This window comes from Rhinolophus sinicus, linkage group LG03, assembly GCF_036562045.2.
Source record: "Rhinolophus sinicus isolate RSC01 linkage group LG03, ASM3656204v1, whole genome shotgun sequence".
Lineage (NCBI taxonomy): Eukaryota > Metazoa > Chordata > Mammalia > Chiroptera > Rhinolophidae > Rhinolophus > Rhinolophus sinicus.
The window spans coordinates 108,142,521-108,167,581 of record NC_133753.1 but is presented as its reverse complement, the minus strand read 5'-3'; the positions used below and the strand labels follow the sequence as shown (position 1 = coordinate 108,167,581).

General features: G+C 40.6%; 1 protein-coding gene across 5 annotated transcripts in view; it reads left to right on the top strand.

Moving 5' to 3' along the window:
• Positions 1-25,061, top strand: part of LOC109437491 (S-adenosyl-L-methionine-dependent tRNA 4-demethylwyosine synthase TYW1) — a 237,210-nt gene that overhangs the window by 122,778 nt on the left and 89,371 nt on the right. For all 5 annotated transcript variants that reach the window (XM_074328473.1, XM_074328478.1, XM_074328475.1 and 2 more), the window contains exon 12: positions 15,693-15,870. In XM_074328473.1, the coding sequence (XP_074184574.1) occupies positions 15,693-15,870 (178 nt within the window). The remainder of the gene's footprint in view (positions 1-15,692; positions 15,871-25,061) is intronic.

Below are 25,061 nucleotides of genomic sequence, written 5' to 3'. Positions count from 1 at the left end.
GTCTATCTAAGGGTCCCTGGTAGATGAGCAGATCCAGATGAGGAGTTTGTTGCTTTGGAGGCTGCGTAGCCAGCTAGCGAGTGGTCCACAAGCAGAGATGCACCGTATGCAACAGCAAGAGGTAATTCCTATAATAATAAGAGAAATATGAGAACGGCTTCTTTAGTCCCATTGAGCTAGGAAGCGAGGAAGTAAGGAAGGAAAAATCTAGACCGAAGAATCTTGTTTTTAATTTAATATTGGAAACTATATTATGAATTTGTTGAACTTTACCTTCAATTAACTTTGAATTATCAGAGAGATTGAAACAGTATAACCCTTTAAACTTTTTACATCCCTGATTGTGTTTGAGAAGTAGATAATCTATGGCAGCTCTGTTTTTGAGAACTGTTTTTCTGACCTGTCCTAACTCTTGTCTCACGGCATGGGTAGCCTGTGAGGTAGATTAAAGCACTGACTGGAGCAGCTAGCGAAATTAACACGTTGATTAGCCGGAACTACGGCTCTTTTTCCTTTACTCAGGTGTAGTATTTGGGTGAGAGCTTTTAGCCCAGCTAGTTGTGTGCTGGCCCCAGAGGGAAGGCTTGTGTTTTCTAAGATATTATGTAGAGTGACTATAGTATATCCAGCCTTTTGTATGTCATTTTTTATAAAAGCTCTCATCAGTGAAGAGAGTCCAATCTGGGTTGTCTAGGGGTGTTTCTTGTAAATCTGCTCTGGCAGCACAGGTCTGTATTAAAATTTGTTGGCAATCATGAGTTAATTCTTCCTCTGTGTTGGGAGGAAGGTGGCAGGATTAAGGGTGGAGCAGGTCCATATTTGGATTACAGGACTTTCTAATAAGAGGGCCTTATACCTCAGGAGGTGGCTATCAGTGAACCAATGACTATTATTAGTATTTAAAAGTCCTCGAATGTGATGGGGAGCAAAGACGGTTAAGTCCTGTCCCATAGTGAGCTTGGTGGCTTCTGGAACCAGGAGGGCAGCTGTAGCTATGGCCCGGAGGCAAGCTGGCCAGCTGCGTGATATGAGGTCTAGTTCCTTACTTAAATAGTTCTAGAGTCCTTTTTAAATTTAATTTGTTTATTTTACATTTTCTTTAAGGTATAGACCAATGATAAGAAACAGGCCGAGTAAAATGAGCCCAAACCTGGAGGCTGTCTTTATCTTTATAACCAAGCAGTTTTCAGAGGAAAAAGGTCCAGAGTGAGCAGTTGACACAGAATAAATGGCTTCTGTATTAATTGGAAATTAATAGGCTTACCTGCCACATCAGGGTTACCCTCAGTTTTACCTCCTGTGATGAGAATAGCTTGGAAGCCACTGGGAACTTCAGGCCCAACAGTGATGACAGCCATTTTGGGGGAGGGAGTTCGTCCCTGCTCCCTTCAGAACAAGGGGTATTCTCTCCTGTAGTGCCCTTTGGTCTGTACAGGGGGCACAGCTGTTTTGGAGGTCTAGTGGTCTGGGCTTCCACATCCAAAGTAAGCTCCTTTATCTGATGCTTTCTCTCTGGGGCTTTTGGGGTGCCTTGAGGTGACTTCAGCCCTGGGTTGTCTATAACTGTGGCCAAAAGTCTGGCCTGTCTCTGTCTGGTCTCATCCTCTGGTCTCACTGTTCCTTTATTCCTTGTTTTTCTGTCTTGGCTGTTAAAGACATCTAAACAAACGCCTGGCCTTCTCTAGGATCTGAGCCTCTTAATCAGGGATGTAACAGTGGGTCAGAACCATTAGAATTCCTGCCAGTTAGGGGAAAACATCAGGCTAAGTTTCCTTGTATTGGCCTATAGCTGATACCGAGGAAGGTACATATGCTCTAGGAGTTCTAAATTATTGAAGTTTACGTAATTATTAGCAAAACTTAGTTTTTAGATTTGGTTTTTGAGTAACCAAGGACCTGATTGAGAAAATATAAAATGCAGAAAATTATTTTGCGTCACCCCAATAAACTTGAATTAAAAAAAAAAAAGAAAGAAAGAAAATTACTTTGGTGACATACATCATCTTTGTTTTTTTAGGTAGAAAACTTTTCATAATGTCAGTAGCAGACTACTAGTCTAACAAACTTTATCTTACTAGAGAGAGAAAACTTAACTTTTATTTTGTACCAGCTTACTTTTGAGATTTAAATTTACTTAGTTAATTGTATTTAGCTTAACCATATATAAAACTCTCAAAACTTCTCACAAACCTTCTACAACTTTCCCAGTCCCTCTTAGTTTGTCTCTTTTCACTCATTCAGAAATAACCATCTTTAGGACAAACTGTTTGCTTTCACTACCTTCAAAAATGTATTTCTACACCTTATACCTTCCTTGAAAACACACACCATATTCTTCCATGTTAGAATCCATAACCTTCAGAACCTTAATTTTTACTGACAACCAAAAGCAAGCAATTAGCACTTCTACTGGCAAATACAGGAATATACTTGGCAACCTTTAAAAGTATAGGCTTTTTAAATAAAATATAAGGTATATTTATTAAGAGATCTTAATTTATCTCTTAACATTCCTGTGACAAGAAGCCAGAAATAGATTAACTTAGACCTACCTAATAATTAACACCTCAGTATTTTCTTATTTTGAAATACCTCGATATTTAATAATTTTTATCATTTTAACACAACTTAGTAAAACTGAAATGTTAAGCTACCAACAGATGGTGAGAAACCTTGTCCAAACATCCACACTATATTATTACTGAAAAGTTCTATCTGTTAACATTTTATTAGTTCCTAACTCTGTGAGATCCCAAAGTAAATAAGCTAAGCTATTTTCTTGACAAATTCTGCAACAGAGGTAACATGATTTTAAAAGTAGGCTTATTTAGAACATTAAGAGGCCATTTTCCTTACAATGAATCCCACTATAAGTGATCCCTGCAGGGATTAGAGCAGCGAAGTAAAGGGGGAGGGGTCTGGCTTGAGAATTAGCCACTTGGTTTCTAAAAATGCCACTTTTTTCCTTCAGTTACCTCAGCCTCAGGCATTCCTGTTTATAGGTGGATTAGGAGATGGGTGTGTGTTGAAGGGGCCTCCTCAGGAGAGGAGGGTCCCGCTGGAGGTTCCTTTGGAGGAGTCCCTTTAGGAGGGGTCTCCCTAGGAGGAGGGCGGCAAGAGATCACAGCCAAAAGGGCCAGGTCAACTCTACATTTCTTACAGAGAGCTGGGTTGTCCCTCAAGGTGAAAAAAGCCTGAACATACGGAACTTATGACCATTTGCCCTCCTGTCTGCAAAACAGCTCTAGTTGCATGGTAGTATTGTAATTAATACTTCCCTCAGAAGGCCAAGTCTTCCTGTCTTCCAATGTGTATTTAGGCCGAACCTCAGAACAAAAGAAAACCAGGCGCTGCTTCTTCAAAGTCTGAGGGTCAAATTTGTCCCAATTTTTCAAAATGAAATTCAGGGGGGTGTAGGCGCGGGAAGGCTGATTACCCATCTGAAAGGGAGAAAAAACAGAAAGGCATCCCTTTGCGATTCATCTCCCACAACTTGGTCTAGGACGGCTCCTAGAAACGTGGGCCACAGACACTGCGCTACCAGTCCCGAGGCAGGTGGGTAGACATGGTGCACCAGGGTTTATTCTGATTTACCTGGGCGGCCCAGCCTGTGCCTCCGGTGAGCAAACCAAATTTGTGTATGTACGTCCCCGCCTGAATGTCTGGCGCTGGCCCACAGGCCAATAAAGGCTGTGGCCGGTAAGGAGGTGCTTTAAAGTGGAGGGAGTATATACTTCAAGCTGATAGGGAAGGCATATGGCCTAGGGAAGAAGGAGTGGAAGGAGGCCCTGAAGCCCAATATATGAGAGGGGACAAAAAGACATATCTGACACCCGAAAAGGCTTTGGACAAGGCTGTTTCCTTAAGGACAAATGAGTCCAGAACATGTTGGTCCTCCTTAAAAAGTTTGCCAGGTGGTGGCTGAGGTGGCCTGGCAGGCGGTGCTCTGGAGGAGCTGCACTCTTGTGGCCCCTCCCTCTCCGCTGTTGTTGCGGCAGCGCTGAGCTGGGGGCAGAGCCAGGTAGCAGAGAAGTCCCCGGGTCCCCAGAGGAGTATAGCGCTAGAACTGAAGAGATGAAAAATCAAGTCTCCAGAGAGACACTGTGCCATACAAACATAGACCTCGCTGGTACTTGGATTTGTCTTGAGCCCCGCAGGTCCTAAATGACCTGTTCCAAGACCAGATTATCCTGTCACGGGAGTTTTCAAGTGGCGGACACCCTAATTGCCATTTAACTGTCCAACCCATGCCCGCAAAGGATGGCAAACAAAAGAGGTATAGGAAAGTGAATGAGAGATTTTGGGGTCCCCTAAAAGGAGCTTACCTCCTGGCTGGCTTGTTAAAATATGTTACTGGAGAGTGTTGAGGAGGTATCACAGGGAAGGGACCCCTACCAACGTCTCAAGAGCTGAGGAGAGACAGTGACAGGATGAAAGAACAGCAAAGACAAAGGAGTGGCACCCTTACGTGCAATCAGGCTGGGAAGGGACCAGAGGGACCTTTGGGACCCACTGCAGAGTAGTGACAGCCAGGGTCCCTCAGTTGTCCTCAAAGGCCCACAGTCCTGGCCAAGCACCAGTATTCATTCTTCTTGTGGAAAGGAAAAAGGCAGCAGAAGGCTAAAAGAAACTAGCAGAGAGGGGGAGGGAAGCCTCTGAATGGCACCCTGACGGGCAGTCGGGCTGGGGGAAGATCCAGGGAACCTTTGGGACACACCAGAGTAGCTATGGTCAGAGTCCTGCAATTGCTGCCAAGGGCCATTCACCTCAACCGCATGCCATCTTTGGGCTTTACTCCACCTGAGAGAGCAAGAGAAAAGGCAGTTGGACTGTGGCCAACATTCCTCAGGTTCAGCGCTGGAGGGGATCAACCAGAGAGCCCTTCTTCAAGACCTGCCCTCCAAGACTTAAGGTCGGCTGCCACACTAGTCACTTTTAAATGGCTGATGGAGGCCCGATATTCGTGCAACAAGAGAAAGAGACAAAAAATGATGAAGACCCATAGGGTGGGCAAGTAGAAAGGCACAGATAATATTTACCTCTCCTTCAGTCCCAGACACAAGGCCCCAAATGATGTAGGAATATTTCTCTGTGAGTCCACAAATGATGGAGGGGACTTTTGAGTGAGTGCCAGGATCATGTCTCGTGAGACAGAAGAATGGAAACACAAGACGTAGGAGAGGCAAAGAGTTTTAAAAAGAGGATAGTTTATTGAAAGCAAAGGGTCAGCGCTCCCGAGCGGAGGGGGTCCCGAATGGGGGTGCCCAGTGACTGAGGCAAAAGCTCTTACTTTTATACCTTCCCCTGCCTGCTTGTGGAAGGGGGCTGGAGCCTTCTACTAGAATTCATCCACCAGATTTGTCCTGTTTGCCCATCCTGAAGGGATTAATGAAATAACCTATTCCTTTCTATCAGATCTGCTCCTTTGTCCGGCCAAAAGGGATTTGAGATAATTTATTAACCTCAAGGCGCGTTCTCATATCTTTGTCCTGGAGTGAAGGAAACATTCCAGAACTTGGACTTTCAGGATAAGGCTGCTTTTTTGTTTATTCCACTAGGGACGGCCCTGTCTAGTCAGCAACATACTAACTAACTTGTCTCAGTAAGGCAAGTCAGGGTACCTCTTCTGAACCCAGTACCCCTTGGGTGCAGCTCTGCAATGGATCCTACTTTTGAACTCTAAAGATGCAGAAATGTAGCTCTAGGTGTCATTTCAGCCCCTGGTGGAGAGTCTGTTCACTGTGTTCCCCAAATCTGAACTCTTCAAGAGATTGGCCTGGAGAAGTGGCTTATCTCATGGGATGTAGGGTTACTCATCATTCACAGATGCCCTGCAGGAGGCTAGTTCTCTTTCTCCCACACCCATATTGGAGTTTCTCTGTTCGAGTCCCAGTGCTATCGCCCTTATTCCCTTGTGGCTTAAAAAGGTAAAATAAAAAGAAAAGGAAAAGTTTTCCTAGTTTCCCTGGTTGGATCTTGGGATACATTTTCCTGTGGGGAAAAAAATTGAATTTGATTAGGTATTGAATTTGAATTTGATATTAAAATAGATTTATTAGTACTATAGTTTAGGTATACTAGAGATTAATTTGATGTTTGGGGAGTTTGAATGGTAACTTAATCTTTATTTTAATAATATTGTATCTGGGAATATGAATTTCAGGTTTAAACAGAAATGCTTAGAACAGATTTCTATAAATTGGAAATTACAGGCAGTTTTCAAAGATTTGAAGCCTTTTCCTTCCTAGTTTGTTATGTTTTCTCGGTATCTCCACTTCAGCCTCTTTTTAGAGGTCCTCTCTTAACTCATTAACTTCCCTTACTCTGGCTTGGAGTCCTTTGCTTTACAGGCTGCTTTCTTGTCCCTGTAATGAACACTTGCTCTCTCCCATGGATCTAGTTCAGTCCTTTTATGATTTTATTTTTGGATAGGATGATAATTGTTACGAGTATTGTTGCCTCTGAGTTTCCCCGCTTTAGCTGAGTGGCCAGCCTAGAACAGACTTTGAAGATATTTTGATTTTTTTAAATGCTGACCCTTTGTGCTTCTATTCTCAGTTCTGAGGGCAATTAGTCTTTTCAGTTATTTTGTTGAATCATTAAACCATCTTTCTTCTCATGACCTTTACTAGCTTTCCTTTTATACACATGCAAAATTAACTTTATATTGATTACAAGTGGGTCAGAATTTCACTGCAACTCAGCATCTTTTTTATAATGCTGCCTGCACCCCTCTAAATATCACCACTGCAGGGAGAAATAGTTCCCAAAGAATGGGGTTGAGATTTCTTTAGCTCAGTTTCCCATCAGTTCAGCAGACATCAAGTGAGTGAACACTGTTTATTAGAATGTCATTGGTGCTGAAGGTGAAAAGATGAAAAAGACATTATGTGTTGCTAGGTGTTATTATCTATAGTTTAAGCTAGACGTGAAGTAATGAAAAAATAAAAAGTCTCCAACAGATGGTTTTCACAAACGAGGTATGCTAAAGTACACATCGAAAAGAAATGCACAGGTGGGGAAGAGAATACCACCTGCTAATTTTTTTCTGAAGCTTATTATGAAAAATCTTACAGTGGAAGTGGCTATATCAAAGATATATGTGACATTTATCTAGGAGGGATTCTTAGGAAATTTCTTGGCCAGAACCTGGATTGTTATAGAAGAAAGGAGAGAATATTTTATTTCAGATTGATACAGTCTTTAGAAATAGGAATACTCATATATATCAATCATACATAAAAAAATAAGACATAAGGAAGTATTCAAAATAAAGATTTATTATTAACCAACCCGCCCCACCACCACCAAAAAAGAAATAGGAATACGCTATGCTTAACAATATATTTATTTCTGTGTTATTTAGCTTATTACTACAATATTAGAATGAAGTATCTGGAACCTTAAGTTTTTGCTTTGGCATCTTTCAATGAGATGAGTATGCTTCCTAGTTAATCTAATGACTGTACTAATTGTTCAGGATAAGAAAAATGTCAGAAAACATGCTTCAGAAACAAACAAACATACAAAAACAGAATAACAAAGCAAAGCAGAGTTTACTTGTGAAAAGGATATGGTTTAGGGAAACATGGAGAGAATAGATTGTGTGTGTGTGTGTGTGTGTGTGTGTGTGTGTGTGTGTCAGACACAGAGACACAGTGGGGAATATTCCTATAGATTTGCTACTGAAATGTAGTGTCTGCTGTTCTTGCTTCACAACTTCTTTCTGTTAGAAATTTAGAGGATGTCTTATTTTCTGACACATTTCTCAGGACAGTGAAGGAAGGCATGAGGTTGAGTCCCTGAGGGCCTTGTTTGGGGAAGAACACTGTAATTGCCTTTGGCATTTAACACAAAATAGAAATGTGCTTTTTGAATAAGAGAACCAAGATTTTATATAGTCTCAAGGCCTTACTTTGGAGAAAATTAGCCCTTTTCCCCCTCTGTGAGTACTGAAACCTTTCAGGGAAAAAGAAAAGGATAGTTTTTAAATCCTAGCATCATTAATCTAAAAAGTTTACCCACCAGGTTTTTAAAAAATGAAATTATCTATATTTTTATTTAATCTACTTAGTGTGAATATTTCATCGTTTCTTTTTTTATTAAATTTGTTGGGGGTAACATTGGTTAGTAACATTTAAATTTCAAGTATACAATTCTGTATATCATCATCTATATATCACATTGTGTGCTCACCACCCAGAGTCAGTTTTCCTTCCATCACTATGTAGGTATTTGACCCCCTTTACTGTCTGCAATCTCCTCCCACCCCCCTTCCCCTCTGGTAACCACCATACTGTTCTCTGTGTCTATGAGTTTGTTTGTTTTGTTTGTTTGTTTATTGCTTTCTATTTTATATTCCACATATGGGTGGAGTCATATGGTTCTTGACTTTTTCTATCTGACTTGTTTTGCTTAGCATGATGATCTCAAGATCCATTTATGTTGTTGCAAATGGCAGTATTTCATCTTTTCTTATGGCAGAATAGGATTCCATTGTGTATATATACCGCATCTTCTTTATCCAATCATCTATCCAAGGACACTGGTTGTTTCCATGTCTTAGCTACTGTGAACAATTCTGCAGTGAACATAGAGGGGCATATATACATGTATATCTTTACGTATAAGTGTTTTCAGATTTTTGGGGATAGATACCTGGATCACGGATTGCTGGGTCATATGGTAATTCTATTCTTAATTTTTTGAGGAACCTTCATACTCATTTCTGTAGTGGCTGTACCAATTTACATTCCCACCAACAGTGCACGAAGGTTCCTTTTTCTCCACAGCCTCTCCAACACTTGTCTTGTTGATGATGGCCATTCTAAGAGCTGTGAGGTGGAATCCCATTGTGGTTTTGATTTGCATTTCCCTAATAGCTAGTGATGTTGCGCATCTTTTTATATACCTGTTGGTTGCTTATATGTCTTCTTGGGAAAAGTGTTCAGGTCCTCTGTCCATTTTTTAATTGGATTGTTTGTAATTTATTGTTGAGTTGCATGAGTTCTTTATATATTTTTTATTAGCCTTTATCAAATATTTTGCAAATATTTGTTGTTTGCAAATATTTTCTCCCATTTGGTTGGTGGCCTTTTTGATTGTTTTGCAGAAGTATTTTAGTTTTATGTAGTCTCATTCATTTGTTTTTGCTTTTACTTCCCTAGCCTTTGGTGTCAAATTCATAAAATCCTCTCTGAGATCAAGTTTAGTACCTATGTTTTCTTCTATGTATTTTATTTTTTGGGGTCTTATATTACATCTTTGATCCATTTTGAGTTAATTTTGGTGCATGGCGTCAAATAGCAGTGTAGTTTCATTCCTTTGCACATGATTCTTCAATTTTCCCAACACCATTCATTGTAGAGGCGTTCTTTTCTCCATTGTATGGTTTTTGCTCCTTTGTTGAAAATTAGTTGCCCATACACATGTGGGTCTATTTCTGGGCTCTCAGTTCTGTTCCATTGGACTGTGTGTCTGTTTTTTTGACAATACCATGCTGTTTGATTATTGTAGTTTTATAGTATAATATGAAGTTAGGGAGTCTGATACCTCCAGCTTTTTTCCCCCCTCAGGATTGCTGTGGCTATTCAGTGTTCCATACAAATATGATGGATCTTTTTCTTCTACATCTTTGAAAAATGCCATTGGGATTTTGATGGGGATTGCATGAAATCTGTATGTTGCTTTAGGTAATATGGTCATTTTGACTATGTACATTTCTACAATTCGTGAATGCAGAATGTCTTTCCATTTCTTTGTGTCTTCTTTGACAAATGTATTGTAGTTTTTAGTGTATAGGTCCTTCACCATCCTTTAAAGTTTATACCTAGGGGTTTTTTTTGTTGTTGCAATTGGAAATGGAATTTTTTTTCTCATTTCTGTTTCTGAAATTTCATTGTTAGTATATAGGAATGCAACAGATTTTTCTACATTGATGTTATTTCCTGCAACTTTACTGTATTTTTTAATGCTCTTACCTCCTTTAACCTTTATATTGAAATGTATGTTACCCTATTCTGAACAAGAGTTGTCATTTCCTGCTTCTGTCTATGTGTTAGTTATCTTACTCATAGTTTTGTATCCTTTTGTCTCTTTGTTTCAGATAGAACAGCACCCTTCAGTATTTACTGAAATGCAGTACTTGTGTGTTGGTAAATTCCCTCAGCTTTTGTATACCTGGAAAAGTCTTTATATCTCCTTCCTATCTAAGGGATAACTTTGCTGGATATATTATTCTTAGCTCGTAATTTCTCTCTTTCAACAATTTGAACATTTGATTCTACTCTTTCCTAACTTGTAGAGTTTCTGCTGAAAAAAATCTGATGATAATTTAATTGACTTTCCTTTTTATGTTACTGTCTTCTTTTCCCTGGCTGCCTTGATAATTCTTTCTTTGTCATTAATTTTTGACAGTTTCAATATAATGTGCCTTGGAGAAGGCCTTTTTGGATTGAGGTAATTAGGAATCCTGTTTGCCTCTTGGATTCGAGGACCCAGTTCTTTTCATAGGTTTGGGAAGTTCTCGTTGATTATTTGTTTGAATAGGCTCTCTGTGCCCTTCTACCTCTCTTCTATTTTTGGTGTACCCTGTATTTTTATATTGCTCTTTCTGATGGAATCAGATAGTTCTCATAGTGTTCTTTTTTGTTATTGTCACTCTCAAATCTCTCTCTTGTTCAATCTGTGTCATTTCTGGATTTCTGTCTTCTATGTCACTAATTCATTCCTTCATCTGGTCAGCTCTATTTCCTAATCTTTCTAGTTCATTCTTTATCTCTTTCATTGAATGCTTCAGCTCCAGAATTTCTTTTTCTTTTCTTTCTTTCTTTTTTTTAATTTTTATAGTTTTAATCTGTTTGGTGAAGTACTCCTTTTGTTCATTGATTTTATTTCTGAGTTCTTGTAGCCTTCGTATAGCCAGAAGCCTCTGGCAGAACTGCTGTATCTGAGTTGACCCTGCTGCCTCTACCTGGCTGAGCCATGATGGGGTGGGAAGGGTATGCGAGTTTGCATGTCTGCTGTTCTGTTCTGTCCAGTGGGTTTAGCAACAGTGAGTATAGACCACTTATGCTGTAAAGTTTTTTTGACCCTTTTATGATCTGCCGAGTGATGATTTTACTGCTAGGTGGACCGTAGAGGGACAGGGTGGGAGGGTTCCTGTGACTGCAGAATCCTTTATCCATTGCTGGTGGGCTGTGTCACACTGCGACCCTTTGTACTGCTACTCTGCTCCTGACCCTGGGCCCAGCCTCAATGTGTGTTAGCCACCGACATGAGATTACTGTCTATACCTCTCTGGTTTTCCCAGTGGGGTTGTACCCCGACCCTTCACTGGTATCACATCTGATGGGTCTGTGGGAAGTGCTGAACAGTACATGGCTTCCGTCTTTGCCCTTCCCGAACCCTCCACTGTTTGCTCAGGTACACCCACTGGGTGTATCTTATGTCTCAATGCACGGGTCTCTCAGACGTGTTTGTGTATTGAGCACAGAATCCTTTGTTGAATTATAGATGTCCAACTTGTTGTAACTTCAAGGGGAGAGACCTGGAGGTCCTGTCACACTGCCATGCTGCTAATGCCACTCCCCACAGGGCCTATTTTTGTCTTGGTTTTTATTTGTTTTTAAGTTGTCTAAGTGGTTAGGTATGATGTTTTTAGTTGTAGTTCTCAAAGAATAAGATAGCATTTCATTTTTTATTTTTAAGTTTTTCCCCTTCTTCCCTGGCTTCTCTTTGGCAGTGTCCTTTGCTGGTCCCTCTTCCTTTCCCTAGATGTGTGAGTATCCTCGGATGCTATACGTACTGCCTTGGAAATCTTACTCGGCCCCTTGGATGGAAATGCCTTCCATTTGCCAAAATGTTTATTGTCACCCAGTCCTCTCTCCCAGAATCCAAACTTGAATGTTGGACACATGTTCAGATATCTAACAGACATATCAAACTTCTCATGTCTAAAACTGAACTCATGGTATTTACCTCCTTGCCCCCATTACTTATTATCCCCAAGGCATTCCTTTTTTTTTTTTAATCGGGAATATTGGAGAACAGTGTGCTTTTCTAGGATGTCAAGTTGTTGTTTTCAATCTAGTTGTGAAGGGAGCAGCTCACTGGCCCATGTGGGAATCGAAGCGGCGACCTTGTGAAGAGTTCACACTCTAATCAACTGAGCCATCCAGCCGTCTCCCACCCCCCAAGGCATTCTTTATTTCAGTTGATGGTGACTGTTGCTTAGGCCAAACACTCTGGAAATCGTGGACACGTCTCTCTCTCGTACTGTACGTCCAGTGCACGAGAGAAGCCTGCTGATTGGACCTTCAAACTCCATCCAGCGGATGGTCCCTGCGTGCCGCCTTCACTGTCACCACCTTGGCCCAAGGTGCTATCATTTCTTGCTTAGATTATATATAACTTTTGGCAGACTAGCCTCTCTCCTCACCCCTCTGTTCTCAATATAGCACCCAGTGTGATCCATTTAAAACAGAAATTAGATTAGACCACCCTTCTCAGAACCCTACACTGGCTGCCCATTTATGCACATTCCTTGAACATTTCAGCATGCTTCCTCCTTGAGGCTTTTGCTCTTCTGTCTGCAGCCCTGCATGCTTTTTCTCTTGTTATCCTCTCAGCCCACTGCCTCATCTCCTTCAGATCAGCTCTCACCTTTCCCGTGAAGCTTTTCCGGACCACCCAATTCACAGGGTAGTCTGCCTCTCTTCTTGGGACTCCCAGTCTTTACCCTGCTCTACCTTTCCTTTTCCATATGCCTATCACCTTCTCAGATGCCAAAGAAATGCATATTCTGTATGGTAGCCATTAGCCACATGGATCCCTTTATATTTTAATTAATAAAAATTAAATAAAACAAAAAATTCAGTTCCTTAGTCACACTTGTCACATTTCAAGTGCTCAAGAGTCACATGTAGCTGGTGGCTCCTGTGTTATGGGGGTGGGGTGGGGTAAAATGGGTGAAGAAGGTCAAGAAGATACGAACTTCCACTTACAAATAAGTTCTGGGGGAGTAATGTACAGCATGGTGACTATAGTTAATAATACTTGATTGTCTTAAAACTTCTCATTACAAGAAAAAAATTGTAATGTTGTCTAGTGATGGATGTTATTTAAGACGCTATGGTGATCATTTCACTACATATACAAATATAGAATTATGTACACTTGAAATTAATATAATGTCATGAGTCAATTATATCTAAATAAAAAAATGTAGTGACATAAATAAAATTTATTGAAACAAATTTACTGATTTATTATGTTTACTGTTTATTTGCTGTTTCTCACATGTAAGAATGAAAAACCTTACAATAGGAGAAGTTTTTCTCTGTTTTTATTTACTGGTAGAAAATTTGCCTAGAACACTGCTTGGCACATAGTAGGTGATCAATAAATATATGTTGAATTGAATGGAATTAACATTTTACTTAAAATAATTGAATTTCTGTTTCATTTTACTAAAATATATTATTACCATTATAAAAATATTTGCAGCTAAAATTTTTTGAATGCTTATGTGCTGGGCCTGCCACCACTCTAGGTCTTTCATGTGACTTATTTCACTGAATTCTTGTAATAGCTGTGTGTGTGTGTGTGTGTGTGTGTGTGTGTGTGTGTGTGTGTGTGTGTCTAATCCTCATCTTACAGATCAGAGAATGGACATAGAGCAGGCGAATAACTTGGACACAAACCATGTTACTGGTGCATCTGTACCAGCGGTTAGAGCCTAGGCAATGCTTGGTTACTCTGCTTTCTGAGTTTTAGGTTAATCCTGCAGTTCAGGTTAAATCTGCCTTTCTACTCATCGGCTCATGGGGGTTAAAGTTAATGATTTTTTTTCCCCCCCACAAAAAGGAAATTTTATGCTTAATTCTTAGTTGTCTTGGCAACAGAATGAGATAAGAATCATGTTTTATTTCAAACTTTTATTCACTTAAGATCTTAGATTTCACTTACTTAAAAAATTATACATCCAAAAATACATTCTTAGAATTGTAGTTTGTCAGGCATAAAAGAAGATAATCACTTGCCACTTTTTGATTGCTCTCATTTTAGCCTGTGTTATGCTGGTTGGGTGTTGCACTTGCTTATTTCCAAGTAGGTTTTGTGTGTGTGTGTGTGTGTGTGTGTGTGTGTGTGTGTATGTATGTGTGCGCGTGCGCGTGGGTGTGTAAAATCACTTCCTGGAAACTAAGATGCAAGCAAGCAGTGAAACTCACTTTATTTTTTGTAGGTTTGTTGTTGTTGTTAAGGTGATTGTGATTGTGATTTAATCATTTTAAGAAGCCAGAATAAAGGTGATGATAAGAACAAATCCTTAATGACTGTTTTTTGTGTGTCAGGCAGTGGGCCTTACGCTCTATTTCATTTAGTCCTAACAAAAATTCGTTGAGGTAGGTACTGTTTACAGTTACAAAACCCAAAAAAACTATGGCTAATAAGTGCCTGAGAGGGACTATGAGCATGCCTCCCCACCCATCTCTATGAGGAATCTGCAGTATTTAGGGGAAATATGTTCCACAAGAAGAACCTAGAGATCCATGATAGATGTAGCTGAAATAAAGGAGGTGTATTTTTACTTGCCTTTGTACACCCTGTGCAAATCTTTCCTATGTTGTGCTAGGCTGAGGGACGTTCATGACTGCCTTCTACACGGAGTCAAGAGTGGTGCTTCTCAAGCCATTGTACGTACACTGGGATCACTTATAAAAATGCTGCTGTCTGAATCTCATCCCCACAGATTACGATGTAATCAGCTTGGGATACCGCCTGGACAGTGGAGATTTTAAAAGTCCTTGGGTAACTCCAGTGTCTAAGTAGGTTGCAAACCAGTGGTGTGAGCCATTGGCCCCCACGCTTGTCTGCATGTTGGAATCACCTGGGGAGCTTCAAAAACTCCTGAGGCCTGAGCTCCTCCACAGCAATTGTGATTTAATCGGTCTTCTCTGCGGCCTGGGGTTCGAAAGGTTTGACAGTCCCCAGCAAATCCCTTGTGCAGACAAGTGTGGACCTTCTGTGTATGCGTAGCTCTCCACCCAGGCACCACATTAGAATCACCCTAGGAAATTTTCAAGCTCCCATCACCCTGGCTTGACCCACTCCAAATAAACAGACCCTTTGGCCGTGGGCCTAGGTGGCAGCAGTTTTTGGTGCTCTCCAAATGATTCCAGTATGAAGCCAAAGCTGAGAACTGCAGCTCCTTTTCTCTCCTCTGCACTTTTGGACCAAGTGCGTTTACTCTCAGTACAGAACAGTACTTGAGAAATGAAGGGGAAATGATCGGTCTGGAAGAGTCTTTTCCTTATGTGGATATACTGAGTTCATTTCCTTAGACCAACATGAAAGAATGCAGAGCTAAGCAAATTAAGGAAAGTAATATGTTCTGTTTCAGATAACACAGAACTAACAAAGTTAGTTTTGCCTGTTGTATTGATGTAGTTTAATTAGTAGTAAAATCAAGGATGGGATTGCTCACTGATTTTTCTGTTTCAGTAACTCCAGTTTTTCTTTTCCCCCTGGATCCTCGTTTTGTATTATTTGACTGATATCAAAAATAAATTTGCCCTCTCAAATCAAAGAGCCATTAAGAAAAATGTAAAAAATTTTAATGAAGAAATGTAAGAGTGATTCTCCTTTATCTGTGCCTTACTGAGCTTGTTCCTTTTCACTGTGTTGCGCAGGAGTCCCAGGCGTCAGAGAACAACGCTTTACAGAAGGAATGACGGTAAAGCACTGTGCATTGTCCCTGGTGGGAGAACCCATCATGTACCCGGAAATCAACAGGTTTTTGAAGCTGCTCCACGAGTGTAAAATCTCCAGTTTCCTGGTCACAAACGCACAATTCCCTGTGGAAATCAGGTGAGTGGTCGAGTTCATTACGCTGCTTGAGTCTGCGTTCACTGAAAAGCAAAACTAAGATGCAGGATTTATTGATTACCAAGCACATACAGTGCTGGCATTTGGGGGCCTAGATGGTCCTGCTCTTAAAAATCCATCTGATTAGGGGAGACAACATTAGTAAAAGCCAAAGAGGCACAAATAAATTGCTGGGGGAATTCAAAAGAGAATGAAATTTTTCCCAGATTGGAAGAAGCAGGGTAAAACTTAGAGAAGCCATAATGTATTTTGGATCTTAAAATATGGCTGGGATTGCTACTTGGGGAGTTTCCTAAAACTAGTTTTTTAATAAGAACCCCTGGAGAAAGAGATGGAATTAGGGTATTTGTGATACTGTTATGTAAATAGAATTCATCTGGACCATAAGGTGTGCAGGAAAGAGACTGGCAGCAGGAAACCAAGTTGGAAAGGTTGGGAATAGATTGTAGAGGACTTCAAATGCTCCCCTTTAGAAAGCTCTTGCTTTCTGCAGGGCAGTCTGCTTAGCATGGTATAAAATGGGAGAGCCAAGAAGCAGGAAACTGGATAGGAGATTATATGTTTGTTTAGGTAAGATACAAGATTGAAAGTAAGACAGTGAGAATGAGGAGTCTTGAAAAAGATATTATTGAGGCATAATAGATAAGCTTGGCAAACTATTTGTATGGCTCTGAGAGCCCTGCATGGAACAGGACTAAATAATGACACCGACGGTTCCAGCCATATTGGATGATAGCATTCGGGGCCTTATAACCGTAGAGGGACCACGTAAGGAAGGGTCAGGCTTAGGAGGTAAGATGATGAGGTTGGTTTGGATGACATAGAGAGAGGGTTCTCCTGATGGAGGTGACTTTCTCCTAGGGCCTGGAAATGACCTATTTTTGCATTATTCTTGAACTATGAACATGTGATAGCACTGAAAACATTAAATTTTTATTTAATTATCTACCCGTGCTTTCCCCATTGGACTGTGAATTCCTTGAGACAAGTGACCCCTGCTTATTTATCTTCATGCCACTCATATAGCCTGGTACACTATAGATGCTCATTAGGTGACTGGTGAAATATTGGGGAAATTCCCACTTAGGAATAAAAGCCAATGATCTTTTTAATTCTTTTTTTGGTAAATACTAGCCAATAATGTATAACATGAAAAAAGGAGAAAATATGTCTTAGGATAAATGACTGTTATTTGCAGAACAATGATCATACACACGTGTGCGCATGCATGCACAAAGTTTAAAACCTAGCATTATAGGCAGTCAAGGAGTTGATTAAAATTATTGGCTACCAAGCAATAACATGAAAACCAGTGGCATTGTCACAAAGACAGCTAATATATTACTTTTTGAAGTTGTATAAAAAGGAAGAGGGAAAGGTTTTCAAAAAGTGTATAAATTTTACACAGGATCAGCATTCCTGTTTTTAAACTTTAGTTAGGTTTAAAACCTTTGGTTTTTCAGATGGCTCTTGAGGGAGAAGTTGGGAAATACAGTCAAGTGCTGCTTCCGACAGGGCTGTGTTCTGAGAAATGCATCGTTAGGTGATTTCGTCGTTGTGGGAACATCCCTGAGTGTACTTACACAAACCTGAATGGTACAGCCTACTACACACCTAGGCTGTAGGGTATACCACCTGCATATATGCGGTCTGTTGTTGGCCAGAAGGTCATTAGGTAGCGCGGGACTGTATGTGTGTGTGTGCATGTACATATATCAGTATATACATACACACATATAAAAAGAGAGCCTCTTCCAAATGTAAGACATATATACCTAAAAAGAATTGAATCTGCTACGGATAGGATGTAAAACAATACCAGAGAAGATGATTCATTGTTTGATCCACGTGGTATTCCTTGTGAATACCATCGTGGATTGAGGGAAGTTACAGAGACTAAATCAGACATGTGCTTGAAAGTGACCAAGCAAAATGCTTGGCACATAGTGAACAATGGGTAGGTGGGGTCTCTCTTCCCCGCTCTTGCTGGTGAGCTTTCTCTTGTCAGCAAGAGGATCGTGATACTCTTGACTGCCATCAGTAAACAAATGGAATATGATGGGCTGTGGTTACAAAGAAACAGCTCTTGATCGACTAACCAATCTTTTAGTAGTGGCGGGGTGGGGAAATAGGAAATTAGCAAATTTCTCCATTCCTAAACAAAAATGTTTGTTTGTAAAGATGCACCCTATGAGGAACACTCAAGAAAGAAGGAATGCTCAGAAAAGGGAAGATTTTTTTTAAAAGTTTTTAAAACTGCCTTCTAACTGCTAATATTAAGAGTTTAGGGAATTTCATTACTTTTTTAGTTATGTCCTTTCCTTGGCATAGGAGAGAAAATGTAGAAAGTAGCCATTTTACCTTTGGACCTCAAAGAGTTAGCATGTCTTGTTACTCATTGAAATACCTATCTAGACACAGAGAAAAAAAAGAAACAAAGCTGAGATTGACAGGTTAGTGAGGATCTGGGAAGAATTTCTGTAATTGAGACACTGATAGAGATGGATTGAAGAGCATAATCTAGAGGTGTACCTTTCTGTGAAGAGCAATCCTGGGAATAATGTGTGTGCCCCAGTATAAGGCAACCCTCCTACCCCAACATTTCCCCAATGAAAGATGTGAATAGTTCCGAAAAAATTAAAAAGAGCAATAACAGTTGGCATACAGAATACTAAAATGTGTCTTAAAACTACATGTATCAAATACTCTAGGCCATAGAGTAGTCAAACAAAATAGTCTCCTGAGACTCGCCCTACTTTCATAATACTTTCATGGCTTGAGGCCTCTTTGAGTTGAGCTAAGGGTTGTCTTACTTTCACCTCCATGGCCCAAGAGAAAATGGAGAACTGAAATGCTTCTCTAAGTTCAGATAATATATATTTTTTTTATTTCTGTGGATTAGGTGGGTTTTAAATACCAGTTGTCTCTTGTGTCTTAGTTTCTTTCAGAAAAACAAGGCTATAGATTTACCAATAAAGCACATAGGTAATGAATTTTAGAAGTTACCCCTAATGTTTATAGTGTTCTACACAGCAGGTCAGCTCGTTCAGTTCAGTTATTAGGTGAACCTTTTGCAACCATTTTATCTTTGAGCATACACTATGAAATAATAATGTTTTGGGTGGTTGGGTTTACTTTTTTTTTTTTAATAAAAAAATTTTTTCCGCTAAATTAGTGCAATACCTAACTCATACTCTGTTATCTTTTGAGGAGAATCTTGACTTTATCAGTTGTCTTCCTTTGACCCTCATGCAAGCATTTCCATTCAGGCTAGTTGCCCTCTCAGGATACTTAACTTTTCCGTAAGGAGATTTCAGTCTCCCCTCAAGCTCCGAAGCATATGGCTCTTTGCTGACAGTTCTGCCACCGAGGGGAATGACTACAGTGCGTGGTCCTCGAGAATTTATGGAATATAGGAGCAAACGCCTTAGACAAATGAGTAAGCTGTTCCACTCTTAGTAGCTTTCTGTTTTTGTTTGTCCACCCAGAGGCTAATGAAAGCTACAAGGATGTGTATGATACTTATCGTTAATAATAGGGCTGATGGTGATTGGACAATAAAAGCCCTTTCTCTTAAGGAAAAGCCCTCTTAATTCCACCAAAATAAATGCTTTCGTAATGGTATTTTTGATAGGTATATAACCGACATACAATAGCATGTATCAGTTATCTTTTGCTTTAACCACTCACCTCAAAACTGAATCACTCAAACTAACAACCATTTGCTTAGCTCATAATTCGCGATCGGCTGGGAGGTCTCTGGATCCTGGCCGGCTTTGCTGATCTCAGTGTTGTTCCTATGGCTAGTCAGTTGGTGGGTCTGCTAGGTCGACTGGTGGTGACGACCTTGGCTGGGACAGTTGGGGCCTCTATTCATGTAGCCTCTTGTCCTCCAGCAGGCTGCTCTGGGCATCACATATTGGCAAGGGTAATGTGAGATACATGCTTTTGTTATCCATAATAAGCCCCGTTCAACCGTACCAGAACTGACACTAATGAGGTAACTCTTAGGGGCCTCTGAAAAGCCTCTGGATGGGGTGATCAGAGGGCTGGAACTTTCAGCGCCACCCCGCAGCCTCCAGGAGGGGACAGGGGCTGGAGATGGAGCTAATCACCAGTGGACAGTGATTTAATGAGTATTGCCTATGTAATGAAGTCTCCACAGAACACCCCCAGTGATGGAGTTCAGAGCAGTTCAGGTTGGTGAAAACATGGAGGTGCTGGGAGGGTGGTGCGTCCAGAAGGTGCAGGAGTGCAGCACCTCGTGGTGTAAGTTCTGCTGTGGTTGGAGGGGGCTCATTATGGGTAATAGAAGCTGTGTCTCACCTCTCATCACTCAGGAAATTCCAAGGGTTTCAGGAACTCCGTGCCAGGAATTAAGCACAAAGACCAAATACCTATTTTTTATTATAGCACACCAAGTGAAGGTTATCTTTTTGATGAAGCTTGTGCTTTTCACTTTGCCACACTCCACCATTTTGTCATTTCCTCAGTCCTGAGGCTGAGTGTCATCTGCCACTTGTCAGAGCTATTGATTTTACTGTTGGTTCTCTCACAGCAGAGAAATTTCTGTCATCATTTCTAACGCGAAACAGCAAAAGGTATATTGAGAGTACTAGATAGTCCAAGAAAAATGCAAGCATATTGCTTTGAATAAAGAAAGAATATTCTTGTCTGTTTCATATGGGATCTGTGTTTTAGTGTCCAAAGAACTTTTTCCTCTAAAATAGCTTGCTTGACTCACATTATCTTTGGTCCCTGCAGACGTGAGTTTAGGACCCTTATTCTAGATTATGTGCTGGCATTCAGCCCTGTAACCAGAAAGGCCCAAACACTGGGTGTCATTGTTCTGATGGAGCACCCCATGTCATTACTGATAAATTGCTCTGTGCTGTGATACCAGAGACCTTCAGTAAGACACCTTGTTAAAAGCAGATCTCTGAAAGTCATGTTGTGAGTAAGGAAGTGGTTGAGGGTCATGTTCCACACTGAACATTTCCTTTTCTCTGAGGACCTGTGGAGAGCTCATTTGTTCTTACTTTATGGACATTTAAATCCTGTACTGTGTCTCCTTTATGCATGTTTTAGGGAGGCTAGAGTCCTCTGTTGACTGACTCACTCTTCCTCTTTGTCGACCTTTACTTTTATCATAATTTTCTTACCTATTTATATTATATTATTTTTTAAGTTTACATTTTAAATCTTTTTTTTTCTTCTTTTTCTTTTTGGTAAATTCTGTTTATTTACAGCTCCCTGTCTGCTAACAGGCTTATTACAAGAAGACAGAGCTGCGTTGCATATTTTAACTATGACAAGATTAATATTTAACTTCCCAGACCTGTCCCCACCACCAGATTTGTCCCTGTGTACATTTGAGCACCTTCTTCATCAAAACTATGTGTGAACTTCATTCTCTCTCTTTTTTTTTTCTTTTAGGCTGTATGCGATGTCAGAGGGGTTGTAGATTGGGAGAGGGGGGGTTATCATTTCATTCTTTTTTTGGTTCTTTCACCTGTCTGTAAAACTTCACGGTTTTATTTTCTTCAGTTATTGCTAAGACATTCACCATGTGTTAGAGGAACTCTATAAATTGCATAGCTTTTCACGTGTTAGTTGCTTAGTAAATGTTTGAAGAAATGCATTAATTTTATAAGAGTAAAGTTAGCTGGTATTTGTTATCTCAGAGTGGTTATAGAAAACAGCTACAACAAAATGAAGATTGATTATAAATACCATCTGATCCTTTCAGTAAAAGGTTTTGTTTTGTTTGTAATAAATGTATTAACAGCTAATGTGTTTAGAAGAGATCTGGGTTTGAATCTTTTTTTTTTTTTTTTTTAAGATTATTTATTTATTTATTTATATTGGGGAACAGTAGTGTGTTTTTCCCAGGACTCATCAGCTCCATCCAAGTCAAGTTGTTGTCCTTTCAATTTTAGTTGTGGAGGGCACAGCTCCAGGTCCAGTCTCCGCTGTTAGTTGTAGGGGGCGCAGCCCACCATCCCTTGTGGGAGTTGAATTGGCAACCTTGTGGTTGAGAGGATGCGCTCCAACCAGCTGAGCCATCTGGTCACCCTGGAGCTCAGTGGCAGCTCATTGACTTCATTCTGGTTGCGGAGAGCATAGCTCGCTGGCCCATGTGGGAATCGAACTGGCAGCCCCATTGCCCAAAGCTCGCGCTCTAACCAAATGAGCCACCCGTCCGCCCCTGGGTTTGAATCTTGACTGGATTTCCCGCTGTCTTTCTGACACATGGAAGATAACTTCCCAGTGTCTGGTTTCCTCACCTGTAGAATGATGACAATAACATTGACTGTTTTATAGTGGCATTGTGAGTATATGAGCTAATGCATGAAAAACACGTAGAAGTTTCAGCTTCGAAAAAGTAAGCTGGTAAAAATATACTTTAAGGCATGAACCATGACTTGAGGTAAGATGGAACATTTCTTGATAATAAAATATTAAACATACCAGAAATATAAAATGATATAACAGTTTCAAAATTTATAAACACTCAATTACATAATCTCAAAATTGACAGAACTATAAAGATAAATAGTAGGTTTTTAATATACTTCTTTCAAACTGATAAAAAGCAAATCAAAATCAGTAGCAGTAGTGAAGATTTGATTGAACAACCAAATTTAGCTTATATTATAGAACTAGAACATGGAAAACAGAAACTTTAGAATATAAAATTCTTTTCAAGAGCACAAAACTTGCTCACAGAACAATTATGAAATGACCATATGCTGGACATTATAGCAAGTTTCAACAAAGTATAGAAATCATGTAGTGCATGATACCGGAATACAGTAGAATTAAACTGTAAGTCAGCATGAAATGATGACTTGAGTGTTCCAATATGTTTGTAATATAAGCAGTGTGCTTCTTACTTGCTATGGTCAAAGAAGAAATCACAGTGGACACAGAAAATATTGTGATGAATAATGATGGAAATAAAAACAAAACTTGTGTGTTCGATGTCAGTAGGAATAGCAGAGTATAGACCTTGAAAAACCTGCTCCTCTATAAAAACAGTGAGAACAATGGCAAAAATTGTCAGAATCAACTTTTTCTTAACCAAAAGTACATGACAATCCGAGGAACATTTATTCTAGAAAAATGGCTAAATCTCAAAAAGAACAGTAAGCTTTGTGATGTGTTAACATGTCTTATTTCATTCCGACTTCCCCACTCTGCAGTAGCCTTAAAAACTGAAAGCTTACAATTATGGTGAAAATTAGCAGCCTGGTAGCCCATGGAATGGGCAGGACAGAGATGGAACTGCTTCAAATCCGCACTCCAGGGAAGTGTCGTTATATAGCTGTGTGGCAGTTCTCTGGAACCCCTCATTCACAGGGGTTGCCTTTTTTTTGAAATGACTCAGAGTTTGTGCAGTGAAAAAGCCTCTTTCTTGGTGTTTCTCATAAGCAATCATCGGCAATTGTGTAACTTCACAGCTGCCTGAGATTGCAATAACACTTCTGGCAAACAAGAAACTAACCAAGAAAATTAAAAGGGAAAGCTGGGGAATGAGATGCCTATAGGGGACTTTGAGAAGCTTCAGTATGTTCCTAGGAAGCTAGAAGACTAAACGTGGGGAGGGCCGTGGGCAGGCCAGGGAGACTCCAAGTGGCCGTGTTGTGGGGACAGAGCCCCAGAGAGTAGTTTACAGGCTCTTGGCCTCACGTGGAAGGGTGCTGGCTCGGGTGGTGGATGGCCGTCGGCTGTAGCCAGTTGGCCAATTGGCCGCTAGTATAATTGCTGCGGCTACGGAGGAGAGCCGAGGAGAGCGGAGGAGAGGAGAGGAACAGAGTGGAGGAGAGTAGAGGAGAGTCGGCGGTTGGTTGGCAGGAAAACGGAATGCAGGTCGCACGTCTGGTGAACCCAGCCTCCAGTGAGACCATAGCGGTATGACTCCCCTACCTATGGCTCCGTGGGTGTTCCTTTTTGGCCTCACCATATCCTGCGTTCTTGTGTGGGGAGCGGGAGCAGAGACCCCGCAGGCCGCCGCGCACGACAAATGGCGGAGCGAGCAGGGTCTCCCGCACAACATGTGTGCTCTCACCTCTGTCTGGTGTTGATGTCTCGAGAAAGCAGGCGGTGAAAATTGAGGTGGAGTTGTCAGCTGCCTTCCTTTCTGGGCATTGAAGGAACGCCCAGCACACATGGGGCCTCAGCGAATGTGGGGAGATTTACTACGAAGGCGTCTCATGGTGTCTCTGTCCAGTCATTACCTGGCCACTGAGTTGACTAACAGGGACTTTAGTGGATAAATACAATAAGAACTCAGAATTTACCAAGTTAGTTCAGCAACAACAAGAACAACAACAACTGGGGGAAAACGGGTTGGGAGGTACCTGATTTACAGAGTTGCCCCATAATATTATATAAGATGTGCAATTTTCATTTTTAAAAAGTCATGAAATAGACAAACAAACAAGAGAGGGTGACCCATACACAGAAAAAAAATAAACAGCTAATCAAAACTGTCCCTTTTTTAGATTCCACATATAAATGAGATCATGCAGTATTTGTCTTTCAGTGTCTGGCTGATCTCACTTAGCATAATGTCTTCCTGGTCCATCCATGTTGCAAATGGCAGGATTTACTTCTTTATTGTGCCTGAGTAATATTCCAGTGTGTGTGTGTGTGTGTGTGTCTGTGTGTGTGTCACATCTTCTTTATCCAATCATCTGTAGGCAGACACAGGTTATTTCCATGTCTTGGCTCTTGTGAATAATGCTACAGTGAACATTGGGGGTGCAGATATCTCTTCAAGATACTGATTTCATTGAGAGAGAGAGAGAGAGAGAGAGAGAGAGAGAGAGAGAGAACATGTGCATATATGTGTGTGTTTGTATACATATCCAGTAGTGGTGGTGTTGGGTCATATGGTAATTCTCTTTTGAATTTTTTGAGGAGCCTCCACACTGTTTTCTGCACTGCTGTCAGTTTACACTCCGACCAGCAGTGTGAGGTTCCCTTTTCCCCACATCCTCACCAGCACTGGGTTGTTATCTCTTGTCTTGTTGATGACAGCCATTCTGCCAGGGTGAGGTGGCATCTCATTGACATTTGATTTACATATCCCTGATGGATAATGATGTAGAGTATCTTTTGATATACTGGTTGGCTATTTATACATCTTTATTTGGAAAATGTCTTTG